Source organism: Chinchilla lanigera, unplaced genomic scaffold, assembly GCF_000276665.1.
Source record: "Chinchilla lanigera isolate Chin_1 unplaced genomic scaffold, ChiLan1.0 scaffold00014, whole genome shotgun sequence".
Lineage (NCBI taxonomy): Eukaryota > Metazoa > Chordata > Mammalia > Rodentia > Chinchillidae > Chinchilla > Chinchilla lanigera.
The window spans coordinates 3894753-3907053 of record NW_004955415.1 but is presented as its reverse complement, the minus strand read 5'-3'; the positions used below and the strand labels follow the sequence as shown (position 1 = coordinate 3907053).

The 12301-nt window shown below is 43.1% G+C and overlaps 1 protein-coding gene across 1 annotated transcript; it reads right to left on the bottom strand.

Moving 5' to 3' along the window:
• Positions 1 to 1252: 1252 nt before the first annotated feature.
• Rbm22 (RNA binding motif protein 22) lies at positions 1253 to 11782 on the bottom strand. Its single transcript, XM_005380568.2, has 11 exons — positions 11653 to 11782; positions 11150 to 11203; positions 9161 to 9190; positions 8438 to 8570; positions 6971 to 7071; positions 6646 to 6818; positions 5253 to 5453; positions 4089 to 4253; positions 2847 to 2935; positions 2454 to 2585; positions 1253 to 1471 (listed from the first exon to the last, which is right to left on the bottom strand). Exons 1-11 carry the CDS (start codon positions 11767 to 11769, stop codon positions 1341 to 1343), a joined length of 1326 nt encoding a protein of 441 aa, XP_005380625.1. The 5' UTR covers positions 11770 to 11782; the 3' UTR covers positions 1253 to 1340.
• Between the last annotated feature and the right edge of the window lie 519 nt (positions 11783 to 12301).

The following is a 12301-nucleotide window of genomic DNA, read 5'->3' as shown; positions in this document are numbered from 1 at the left end:
TTGAGACAGGGACTTGTTATGGAGTTCAGGCTGGCCTTGAGCTCGCTTCATAGCCCAGGCTGGTCTCAAACTCGCAATGATCTTCCTGCCTCAGCCTCCCAAATGCTGGGATGTGCCACCATGCCCGGCTGAGAGACAGACTTTTAAGCTACATTTATCAACCAACACATGCCAGGCTCTACACTAAGTGCACTCTAATCTCAGTCTCACAGTCTTTGACTTAAGAACTAAAGATGCTTGAACCTTTTTACCATCAAGACAATCTAAAGCAAGATTTTAAAAATTCACTTATATGTAACTTGTTTCTAACAGCCACTGACCTGAAACTCGGTTACCAAAAGATGAACAAATATAGAAGCCAACAACTTTTGGAAAACGACCCGTTTTAATTATTTAAAAACAATGCAACACATCAAATTTCCCTTACATCTACAGTTCAGTTATATCCAAACATTCTAAGACCAAATAGTTTCCTGCCCAGAAGCAGGGGACTACAATGAGACGCTGAAGACACACAAAGGTGAATGCTGAAGATCAGAGTTGCAGCCATAGGTCACAGGTCTTCCATTCAAACATACGCCAAAGCTTTTCTTTTCAGTTTGTTAAAAATGTTTTTACAGGAAGTTTTTCAAAATAATTTCATCCTGGACACTAGGTTTCTTCAATGATACACAGCTCCATAAAATCTGTATTTCCATCCGATAGGAATAAAAAGGAATTTTTACTTCTGTCTCTTTTTTTTTTTGTGGTAGTGAAAAGAAGTGAAACTATCAGATTCCTGTAATACTTGAAGAAAAGGAGAGGAAAGAAAATATTTGGGCTGTGCTGGGTGTTGGTTTCTGCTTCTCTCTCTGGGGGTGTGACTTTAAAAAGAGTTAAATCCTTAAATCACACTTACGCCACTACAGTGATTAGTACTAATTTTTTTTAGATGATAAAAAGGAAAATACCCAATAGTCATAAAAATGGTCAAAAGGTTTTTTACCGCAGATCTATTGTTGCCCCTCACCAAAAAAATACAAAATGAACATATAATGGTAACTCTGTTGGATATGCCAATTAATTCATCCACTTGTCCCTAAACAGGTTTAAGGGAAACAGGTTTTCTTAGTAATGTTATAGAAGTAACCAGTTGTGTTCATGGCAGCTTATTTGAGGTCCAATGATCCTCTGAATGCAGGTAAGGAAGCATGGCTGTCATTCTCCAGCTGCTCACATCTGAACACATTCAGCTACCGTGGAAATTACAAAGGAAGGAAAATTGTATTTATTCCAGTATTCATGTACTGGGATTTTAAAGCGCTCTTCCTTCCACAGAGCTCCAGAGTGGTGATAATGTGCTAGGGGCTGCTGTGTTTTCCGGCATGAGCTCCCATCCGCTGCGGATCCTGGGAAGGATAGTGAATTGGTCCTGGAGCCCTCATGAAAGGAGGGGGTGGTCCCATTGGATGGAACATATGTGGCCCGAAACCTGCACATGGGATAGAACAAATCTGTTAGGCTGGAAGTTCCCTTGACAACCTTTCAAACCTCAGAACCTTGCTGAGATCAGAATCACCTACATATAAATCAAGGCTGACCTGGCTTAAGTAGTGTCAGTTCACAGGACTGACTGAGGAGTGTCTGTCTGTAGTTATTTCCTGGATATTGAAACTTTTCATTTCAGTACAAAAAACTCCACAGGACTCAGCACACCTACCACACATCATCTGAGTGTCTGCTATGTATTAAACATACCAAATCCTACCAGATGAGATTCACTCAGGATGTGGAAAATGCGGAAGAAGTTAGGCCTATGGCAAGACTGCCAACATTAACCTGTGCTCGATATGAGAATGGAGGGTGCTTGGCTCTCCACCAAGGAGAAGTGGACACCTGGGTTACCTCAGGCTGTTAACCAGTACTGACATTCTCTAGAGCAGTATTGCACAAACAGCAGGCCCTTATTTACTACTGGCCACTGACAAGATAACAAGCTTGGGCCAAAATTAACTCAATTATGCAACCAAGCACACTGCTTATTTATCAGTTTGTAGTAAGACTTTCTAATGAAGAAAATGGTTCAGAGATTTATAGCCTGGCATAAGCTCTGTATCGTATTGCAGACAGGTAATAAACATTTTGTGAAATGACATCTGCCCACCACCTATACTTTGAGCAATACTGCTGTAGGGCATCAGCTATGCTTTAGTTTAGGACAAGAGACAAACTGCTGGCAGATCACTGTAACCCAGTACTCCTACCCTGCTTATTCTCTCAGCTCTTTAGAAAACTGGTGGCTTTCTTCTCTTTGGGAGGCTGGGAAAACAATGAAATGTCAGGAATCTCAACCTATCAGCTTTGTTTGTAGATGTCTACAGGACAAGCATAAAGGACTCAGCTGCTTTAGACCTTATAGTAAATGCAAAACTTTCACTAGAACACCCCAGGCCAGGAAGGAGAAAGAACTGTACCTGGGGGTGGAGGTGGGGCAATCCCAGGGGGCGGTGGCAGAGCGATGTTCACCACTGCTGGAGGACCACTTGGCGGCAGGTTGAAGTAGTTGGCAGAAGCTTCTTCTTCTGCTGCAGGAGGGGGAGGAAGAGCTAGAGGAGAAAAAATAGCACTCAGAGGCAAAGACACCTGGTAACACTGTTTCTGCCACCTTTAAATCCTTAGAACAGTGATGGCAAACCTGTTAAAGAGTGTTCATTGATACAAAAGGCTGCTGTGGCCATGTGTGCCACAGGTTCGCCACCACTGCCTTGGAGGACCTGCTGGGAGAACTCAGCTGCAGCAGGTGCCACACTTGGGTCAGAATAGAACCATGAAGACAGCTGCTGAGGTAGCAGGAAGTCTGCACTCACCTCCTGGCAGTCCTGGAACAGGCTCTAGCTTGATCCCAGAGTCTGTGGTTCCATCCTTCTCTTTTTCTTTCCCCCTAGCTGCCTGGGATCTGCGAGACACACAAGCACACAGACATCAACACTTTGTTCTACCTTGATTCACACCCTTGCTTGTCATATTCTCCCATCAAATGGGGTTCCTTCCCTCCTTGCCTTGAATGCAGAAAGGTCTGGGTTCAAAACTTGCTAAGACTATTATAAATACTAGAAGAGGCAACATGTATGTATGTAGCAGTGTTTAGCATGTCAGGAGGACTTCATAAAGGGAGCTGATGTTACTCGCTCCTAACTAGTTTAAAGCTAGAAAACATGTCCTCCCCCCTTTTTGAGACAGGGCCTCGCTATGTAGTGCAGGCTGGCCTTGAATTCACAGCAATTCTCGTGCCTCAGCTTCTGAGTGCAGGGATTATAGGTGTGTGCTACCATGCCTGGCATGTTCCCCCTTTAAACTTTTTTTTTTTTTTTTGTCTTTTTTGAGACAGGGTCTCGCTATGCAGTTCAGGCTGGCCTTGAGCTCACTTTGTAGCTCAGGCTGGTCTTCAACTCGTGATGATCCTCCTACCTCAGCCTCCCAAGTGCTGGGATTACAGGCGTGCGCCACCACACCTGGCTCCCCCTTTAAACTTAAAATTGAGGGTATTTTACTGTGCTCCTCTTATGCAATTACCCATGTCTCTCTTATGCAACCATCACTTTCAAACTTAAAAATACTCTGTTTTATCTTCTCCCCCAGACAGTCAACCTCTTGAGGACAGAATCTAGGTCTAATTCCACTACAAACCCTAAAATGCATGTTTCATATGCTGGCATTATACTTGGCCTGTAATAGTTGACTAAAAAACATGAACCTTCAGGGAGGCAGATTATTATAGCAAAACCCTGAATCCATTTCCAAAACAGGACTCTGAACATCCACAGAAATCAAATGCCAGAGAATCCATTTTTTTTTTTTTTTTTGGTCTTTTTGAGACATCCCACTATGTAGTTCAGGCTCGTCTTGAGCTCACTTTGTAGCCCAGGTTGGCCTCGAACTTGCAATGATCCTCCTGCCTCAGCCTCCCGAGTGCTGTGATTACAGAGAATGATTTTTTAAATGTCTTTCTAAATAGCCTATAGAGTCAAACCTGTTTACCAATAGCTTACGAATCTCCAGAAAATGAGTTTCTTAAAAATCTTAAAATATTTTAGGAGTCTTATTCCTACCTTCCCCATTTCACGTTGAGTCTGCGGCCGTTGACAATCAACTTATTAAAGGACTTCTCGGCAGCCACTTCTGCAGCCTGCCTTGTGGCAAACTGGATGAAAGCACACTGCTGCCTCTGTACAACAGTGATCGTCCGGATCTCTCCAAATTGGTAGAAATGATTTCTGAGGGGACACAGGCAGACAAAGGTGCATTTACAACACAGACCTGCCCCAGAGACGACGTGGATGATGACCTTTCTCCGACTTGTGCTGGCAGAGCAGATGGGCCCCCAGTTATGTCCCTAACAACTTGCAGCTATTCCCCTCTGGCTCGTGCCCTAATGTGGTGCTGCTAATAGAGAGATGGAAGAGTGAGTGTACATCTCAAGAGTTTTCCCAAGGAAGGAAAGGGTCCTCATAGGTTCCTTAAGGAAACTAAGCCCTAACTTGTAAATGTGGCCTTGGCAGACTACTTTTATGGCCCAGAAGCCAAGAATGTTTAAAAATGTTTCAACTTGAAAGAAAAAATTAAAGATGAGAAAAAGACTAAAATGCTCTCTAGTCTGAGGACTCCTGGGGATGATCTAGCTCACTTAAATATCGTTTAATGGAAACAATCTACCAAAGGCAGATTATAAACTTACAGGGGTTTCTTTTCCACTTTCTTTGGAAGAGGCAATTTCCATGACTATCTGCCCAGATGTTTCATCTAGCCAAGCATAATCCAAGCCAAAAATAATACAAACTGAACACGTATCAGTATCTTTTTAAAAGCCAGCAGTTTGAGCTGGGGATATAGCTCAGTGGCACAAGCACCTGCCTGGCAAGCACAAGGTCCTGAGTTCAATTCCCAGTACCAAAAAAAAAAAAAACCAGCAGTTTAAACCGTGAGCATTTTGGAACCACAAAGCTCTCCCTCCTCTAGATAATCACACGTGGGTGTAGACCAACCTTCAAAAAGTCTAGTTGGCTGTTAGGTCCCATGTAAGTATTGCCATATGGATAAGCACTCTGCATGAACATTACTTCTCTGGCATCAGAAAGGACAATTCTATGAACACTTGAGTCAGCAGGGTAACTATAGAGCAGCTGAAGAGAAATGTACTTTATATAAATTATCATGCTTGCATTATTTCAAGGCAGTTAAAAGCAAAAGGAGCTCTTGAAATTACATCCACAAACCTGAGGTCTGTCTCAGTAATGGTATCCCCCAGACCACCAACATATAGCGTGGTGATAGTCTTATCCTCGGGCGGGTCTAGACGAGGCATTGTGGAAGCCCGCTTTAGAAGCTTATCTGCTACAGGGTCATTGATTCCATAATATCGGTCTTTAATATTTTGATCAGCAAGGGGGTCATCTGGGTCTGTAGGCTTCTCGTGTCTATGAAGAAAGAACAACACACATAGGTGAAACAAAAATGTTATCAACCAACAGTAGTGACAGAGTAAAACCCCAAATACATACCCAAAAATGTTCTTTGAACTAGGAACCCAAACATGCCATACCAAAACATAATTACCAAAAACAGCTAACAGCAGGGGACTGACTGTATCATGATTCCTTGCCTCTTAGAATCCATGTAAATGGCCATTAATAGGCTGCAGCTTTACTCATAAAGAAATACTTCTGGCATGATCCACCCCTAAACAAAAGGTTATCCCTGAGGCAATGCTTTTTTTCCGAGTCAGGTTTTCACTACGCAGTTCAAGCTGACCTTGAATTTACTATGATGTTCCCGCCTCAGCCTCCCGAGTGTTGGGATTACAGGTGTATACTACCATGCCCGCCTAAGCCATTTTACTCAATTTTTTTTTTTTTTTTTTTTTTTTTTAATTTGAGACAAGGTCTCACTACAAAGCCCAGGCTGGGCTTGAATTCATGGTGGTCCTTCAGCCTTCCGAGTGCTGGGATAATAGGCATATACCACCATGCCCAGTTATTTAATGTACCTGAAATACTATATTACACTGACTAAAGAAGCTAACTAAAGCTATGGACATAGCTCCCACCCCTCAAAGAGCATATATTATTTTTTTGTGGGTGGGGTTACCCAAACCAAGTTAAGAACTCCTAATTCAGATGCCTGGCAGTCTTGACTGAAACACAATCTTTAGAAGTCTGGACTTAAGAGTCCTGTAATCCCAGCACTCAGGAGGCTGAGGGAGGATCTCCGTGAGTTTGATGCCAGCCTGGACTACACAGGGAGTTCAAGGTCAGCCTGAACACACAATGAGACCCTGTCTCAAAAAACCATTAAAAAAAAAAAGTATGGTCTTATTTTGACTTCAACTAAATGTGAGAATCAAGCTATTTACAGGACAGTGAGAACTGACCTTTGAAACTTTTAGAATCAGAAACTTCTTACCTAACATAGCAACTTACTTTCCTATGACACAGTCATAAATAAAAAGTTCAATTTAATCAAGCTGTTATAGTCCTAAGACAAGAAACATTGTACTAACTGCATAAGCCTTGGATTTTAAGTCACAAATAGTTTCAGCTAGCATCTTCCATTTTTTACACAACTAATTGTATTTGAAAGCAAACACTAAAACTGTGGCCCAGCTCTTGCCTGTACGGACACTCCTCTCCTCTCTTACACTCTCCTTTCACCCAGAAGGAGCAAATGTGGGGCCGATTCCTTTTGTAGTAGGGTGTGGTCCGGGCCAGTTTAAGCAGCATGTCACTGGTGGACGTGGCTTTCCCCAGCATGCCAACTGGCCGTGTTCCATCAGAGTTAGAAATCTACATGGGATGACAAATTTATAGTCAATTCATTAGGATTGTCAAATACAGAACTACACTGATCTTGAGGACCCAGGTTCAATCCCCAGCATCTCAAGCATAACACAAAACCAAACCAACACAAAACCAAACCAAACCAACTGGCAGCGTACTTCTCTCTCCATATTCTGTGTGTAGTACTCTTTGTTGACATCTGATTTTGGCATGTCGTCTTTAAAAGACAGTCCTGCATCTCGAACCTGGATGGGCAGCCCTAGTGCAAACAAAGGGACAAATGCAGGGAAATCTCAGATGTACACATAAAAAGACACATGCATACTAGATACACACAACACACCAGCACCCTTCCTTTTTCTTTCCTACTGGTACCAGAGACGTTATTACATCTTTATTCAAACTTTCAGTACTATCAGGCCAATACTGCTATGTAGCATTCTAAGAAGTGATCCAAATTCCTTAGAAGTTGTGAAATCTGATAAAGGGCATTTTTTTTTGAGACAGGGTCTTGCTATGTAGTCCAGCTGGCCTTGAACTTGTGGTGATCCTCCTGCTTCAGCTTCCTGAGTGTTGGGATTATAGGCGTGCACCATCACACCCGGTGAACGGCATGCTTTAGAAAATCTTTTAAATGAAAAACACTGGGGGCTGCGTATTTAGCTCAGTGGCACAGTGCCTGCCTGGCAAGGGCAAGGTCCTGAGTTCAATTCCCAAATACAGAAAAAAAAACAACAACAAAAAACCAATGAAAAAAACACTGGGTTATAGTCAGATTTAAATTAATAATGTATCTAGCTTTTACTATAACACAATTTATTTAAAGTAAATGTAAAAGTAGTTTATTTCTAGGTTGTTCCTACAGAACCTGTGGCTAGTCAAAGTCACATAAAGATCACTGTACACTAGGACCAGAATTCTCCTAACAAACATATAGATAGTAACAAGTCTGATCAGTAGAGTAACTCTCTAAAGTTAAATTACAGGGAAAAGGGAAAGTATATACTTGTTATTATACAGAAATTTTGTTGGTAAATTACTTTTCTTGAACAAAAAGAAAAGGAAAAGAAAAAAAGTAAAAAAGAAAAAAAAATTACAAAATACATTTTGGTCCCAACAAAACAGTTGAAGCTGGGAGTGATGGCACATGCCTATAATCCCAGTACTGGAGAGGCTGAGGCAGGAGGATTACTGTGGTTTTTGAGGCCAGCCTCGGCTGCATAATGAGTTCAAAATCAGCTGAAACTTACAGTGAAACCCTATCTCAAAAAACCCAAATCAAACCAAAACAGAAAAACAACACAATTGAGACAAAGCCCAATGCATAATTAGCCTATAAGTTTCTGTTTGAGACTATGGGGATAAGAAGCTTCAGATCAAGAAAAAAAGCACAAGGCAAAGAAATTACCTACCGTAGGATGAATACCTTTTACCTCACTTTGGCTACAGGGGAAGAGGCTAGGTCTGGTTACTTCCCAACTCTTCCTAAAGTTCCTATTGTTGTTTAAGAGGCTGTTAGAGTGGCCTAGGCCTAATTATGATTCTTTTCCTGGCAGTGGAATCAGAACCAGAGATGGAAGTGGGCACTTGTGTGCTTTCAGATCTCTTAGAAATGGCAGACATACCATACTCTAGGTCTAAGAGGCAGGTCTGACAGACATTCTTCAGTTTACTGCAGGTCTGGCACACTTCAGTCTTCTTGAAGCGCATGCGGACCCCAGGACACCAGCGAAACACTGTGAATGGCCTGGCACAGATCTGAACACAAGACAAATGCCACAGTGGGTTAATGTCCTGACCCCGACAAACCAGATGGTCTGATAACAACAAGGTATTCAAGGAACATTCCTTGAATCTAGGATTTAGAAGAGACCTTAGGAATCACTTAGTCTAAATGTCATCTGATGTTTCAACCCAGTAACTGAAAAGCCTGCACAGTACAAAAGTGAAAATATTTAAAATCAAATTTAGGGGTAAGTACCATTAATAATCAGATCCTTAATCTTTTGAGGTTGGCAAGTGGGGGATATCAAATAATCCTTGAGACACAACAGGTATGACCTTTCTCCTCAGCTAAAATGCTCACATGCACAATTATACATCACTTTGTATAAAAACTAATCTTCAATGTCACTTTATGAACCCTAGGTTAAGAAATTCTACATTGCAGGGGTCATTTTCTTACTTCCTACGATATAGTTACGATTCAACAAATACATCAATGATATACGATAGCTGTGCAGCACTGACTTTTATTGTAGGCTCTCAAAGTTTACTAAGTTGAAGGCTAATTTGGTAGAGAAAAGGGGTAGGGGGGTAATAATTACTTTTTTAGTAGCCATACTTACTTTGCATTCTTTCCCGTACTTTTCTTTGGTCTGAAGTAAAAAAAAAATAAAAACAAAACTAAAGTTACACAAAGACCCAGATGTTTATGCTTTTCCTAACTACAACTCAAAACACATGTCTGGGAATCCTTGGCATCCCAATTAGGAAAAACAAAACTAAAATAAACAACTTTTTGGTGGGTGAGGATGGGCTAGCAGATACTTTTTATTTTTGACAGGGTCTTGCTCTGTAATTCAGGCTGGTCTTGAACTCCCTACGTAGCCCAGGCTGGCCTTGAACTCACGACAATCCTCCTGCCTCAGCCTTCAGAGTGCTAGGATTACAGCTGTGCACCACACCTGGTGATACATTCTTTTTATACACTTTCTTTAGTACATGTTTGCAATGCATCCTGAATACATTCATCATAGAAAGCTACTTGATATATATATACACATAAATATACACACATATATGTGTGTGTGTATATATATATCTCACATCTTATTCCTAGGAGATACAGTCTAACAGCATATTATTATGAGTTTCGGTCTCTCAATAGTCTATGGATCTATTACTCAGGGAAGTGTCCTTCTGCAGCCACAGGTCTTAGCTTCACTGTTCACTCTCAAGAACTAAATTTTTTTCCAAATCAAGGAGGATGCAGCCATGGTCAGTCCCTTTACAAAGTTTGGTCAGAAGGTAACTACTCTAGACTCATCCTGTGCTCATATCCTGTATCCAGCAAACATTCTGTTTCTATAAGCTGTTCAAACATCTTAAATATACCAGCATATCAACACCTCTAAGACTGACAACAGTAACAGAACCCTAAGCAATTATTAACTGTTACTGTTTCACTCTTATTATCCACAGCTACATTAGACAGGAATTAATATGCAGTCAGAGAGGGATTGGGCCCTTGAGGAAGTCAGAACAAAAGATGAAGGTATCAAAATTGTGGCTGGAGGCAAACCTAAAGAGAGGCCAGGTCTCAAGATGCACAAACCATAGCTAGGCCTACAAGCTTCTCAAGAGGTAAACAGCAATTGGAGATTACACTGTAATTAGCACCACCTTGTGAGCCCAGAAAGGAATCAAGACACAGATGGCTGACCAGAACATCAGGATCGACCCCTTTCCAAGAGTGCCTTTATTCTTTCCATACACCCTTGCTATGTGACTCGGTTTCCCTCCTAGATCAGTTATTAGCTAAGGGACTATACTTGTCTTATAGATTAACTGCAGTCTGACCCACGTTGTGATTTCACTGTATAAATTACCCCAACAGCCAGGGATATAGCTCAGCAGCACATGCACCGGCCTGACAAGCTCAAGGTCCTGAGTTCAATTCCCGGTACCAAAAAATAAAAAAATAAATTACCCCAACAAAGAGCCTGCATGGCTACCAACTTGGGACCCCTCCGGGAAATCCAGGAGCTATTCTTATCTTTATTTCCAATACAACTCTCTCAACTTCCTCCTCTGGTTTCCAACTTCATTCCTTGAGGTTGTGATATGACGAATTGGGTACATCTGACATCTAACAGGTTGGGAGTTATTTTCCCCTCACACCTTTATTATAAGGATAAGATGTACTTTACACTAGAGACTTTAAGGTGCAGTGAAAGACCTAGGACGAAGAACCAGTCACATCCTGGTTCTCCTCATTTGCTGAGGTCCCTGGAGTCGGAATATCTGAATTTAAATCCCAGCTCCACTCACTCCTTCAGATAACAAAACAAACTCTCTGATCCACTGGTCAATAGATCTACCTCCCAAGTAAATTGTCAACAACCGTTAGCTGTTAGCATTCATTATAATACGGAATTACCGCCGAATTCCTAAAGCGGGAGTAGGCATGACAGTCCTTTGCAAGTCGTCCTACTGTCTGGGTTAGTAAGAGCATCATTTTTTCTCAAGGCTAAAAGAAACACTTAACACCGTGTGCACGAACCACGATACTGACAGAACACGAACGATGACTCCTGTTACATGGCATCACTCACCATTCTGATATACGGGTTTTCTCCAAGACATGTCTGGCACAGAATCGGGAAGTCCTGGTGAAAATGGGAAATCTAGTTGAGGACCAAGCTCCGAAGACCCAGCCAGCCCAGTCAAACTCAGGGGGCAGAGGGCGGGGGCTGGCGGGCGGGGGCGCGAGGGAGGACAAGGCAGGGCAGGGATCCCAGGTCATGCACGGGCCGGGTCGCGGGAGGGGGCGCTGTCTGCACTTCCGGCACGCGGTGTGCGTGAGAAGGGGGAATCCGCTGGGAAAGCCTGGCGGGGACAGGGATGGGCAACAGGCTGGTTCCCTGGACCCTGGCTAAGCCCCATCTCTCCACGCCACAGGAAGGCGGCCCTCCAGCTTCCTGCTCCCGCCAAGGTAGGCCGCAGCGCTAGTTCCTTCCTGGAGTTCCCTCGGCCATGCCACAGCCCCAGTCCTGCCCGCTCGCATAAGTCCCGGCTTCGCTGCTTCCTGCCGTGCTCGTCCAGCAGGCACACTCACCGCATCCTCCCAGTTCTGCCTGTTGTAGGTGTTGGAACCCAAAGAAGTCGCCATTTTGAGAGCGTCGGGGGGTAGCAGTACGTTCTGAGCCGGGAGAGGGGAGCGCCACAATCCCATCAGCCCCCGGGGCGGCGCGCGGCCGTTTAGTGACGTCTTATTTACGCGCAGAGGGCCGCCCCCTGGGCGGGGCCTCGCCAGCCAAGGGGTTTCTGCTTTGGGAACCTCTGAAATGATGTTGGGGTTCTGGTTTGCTGTCCCTTGACTCTTCCTTGGAGTTTTTGTCTACTTGGGATGAAAAGCGACAAGTACGGGTGATTTACTTAAAAGTTGGGGGAAAGAAGAAAGGGACACGTAATGAATGAGGAGCTGGAACTGGGGTTAAACCAGCGTTAGCTACCACTAAGCTCTTATTATGTAGAACACTGGGCGACGTCTTGTGGTGCCAGCATCATTTAATTCTTACAATAACCTCTCTGTAGAATTGCCAGAGTTAGCAGATACAGAGTGTCTGGTTAAACTGTTTCAGAAAATAACAAATCTTTTTTTTTTTTTTTTTCTGTATAAGTGTGTTTGGTGCCAGGCGTGGTGGCTCACGCCTGTAATCCCAGCACTCGGGAGGCTGAGGCAGGAGGATCATTGCACATTCGAG

Bases quoted from the DNA above. Each gene is read 5' to 3' on its own strand.
- Rbm22 (XM_005380568.2), bottom strand. From the start codon at position 11,769: ATGGGATTGTGGCGCTCCCCTCTCCCGGCTCAGAACGTACTGCTACCC. The intron at 11,204-11,652 runs GTGAGTGTGCCT...CATTTTCACCAG, and splicing joins GGCAGAACTGGGAGGATGCG to GACTTCCCGATTCTGTGCCA. The intron at 2,936-4,088 runs GTAGGAATAAGA...TGTGTCTCGCAG, and splicing joins CTCAACGTGAAATGGGGAAG to ATCCCAGGCAGCTAGGGGGA.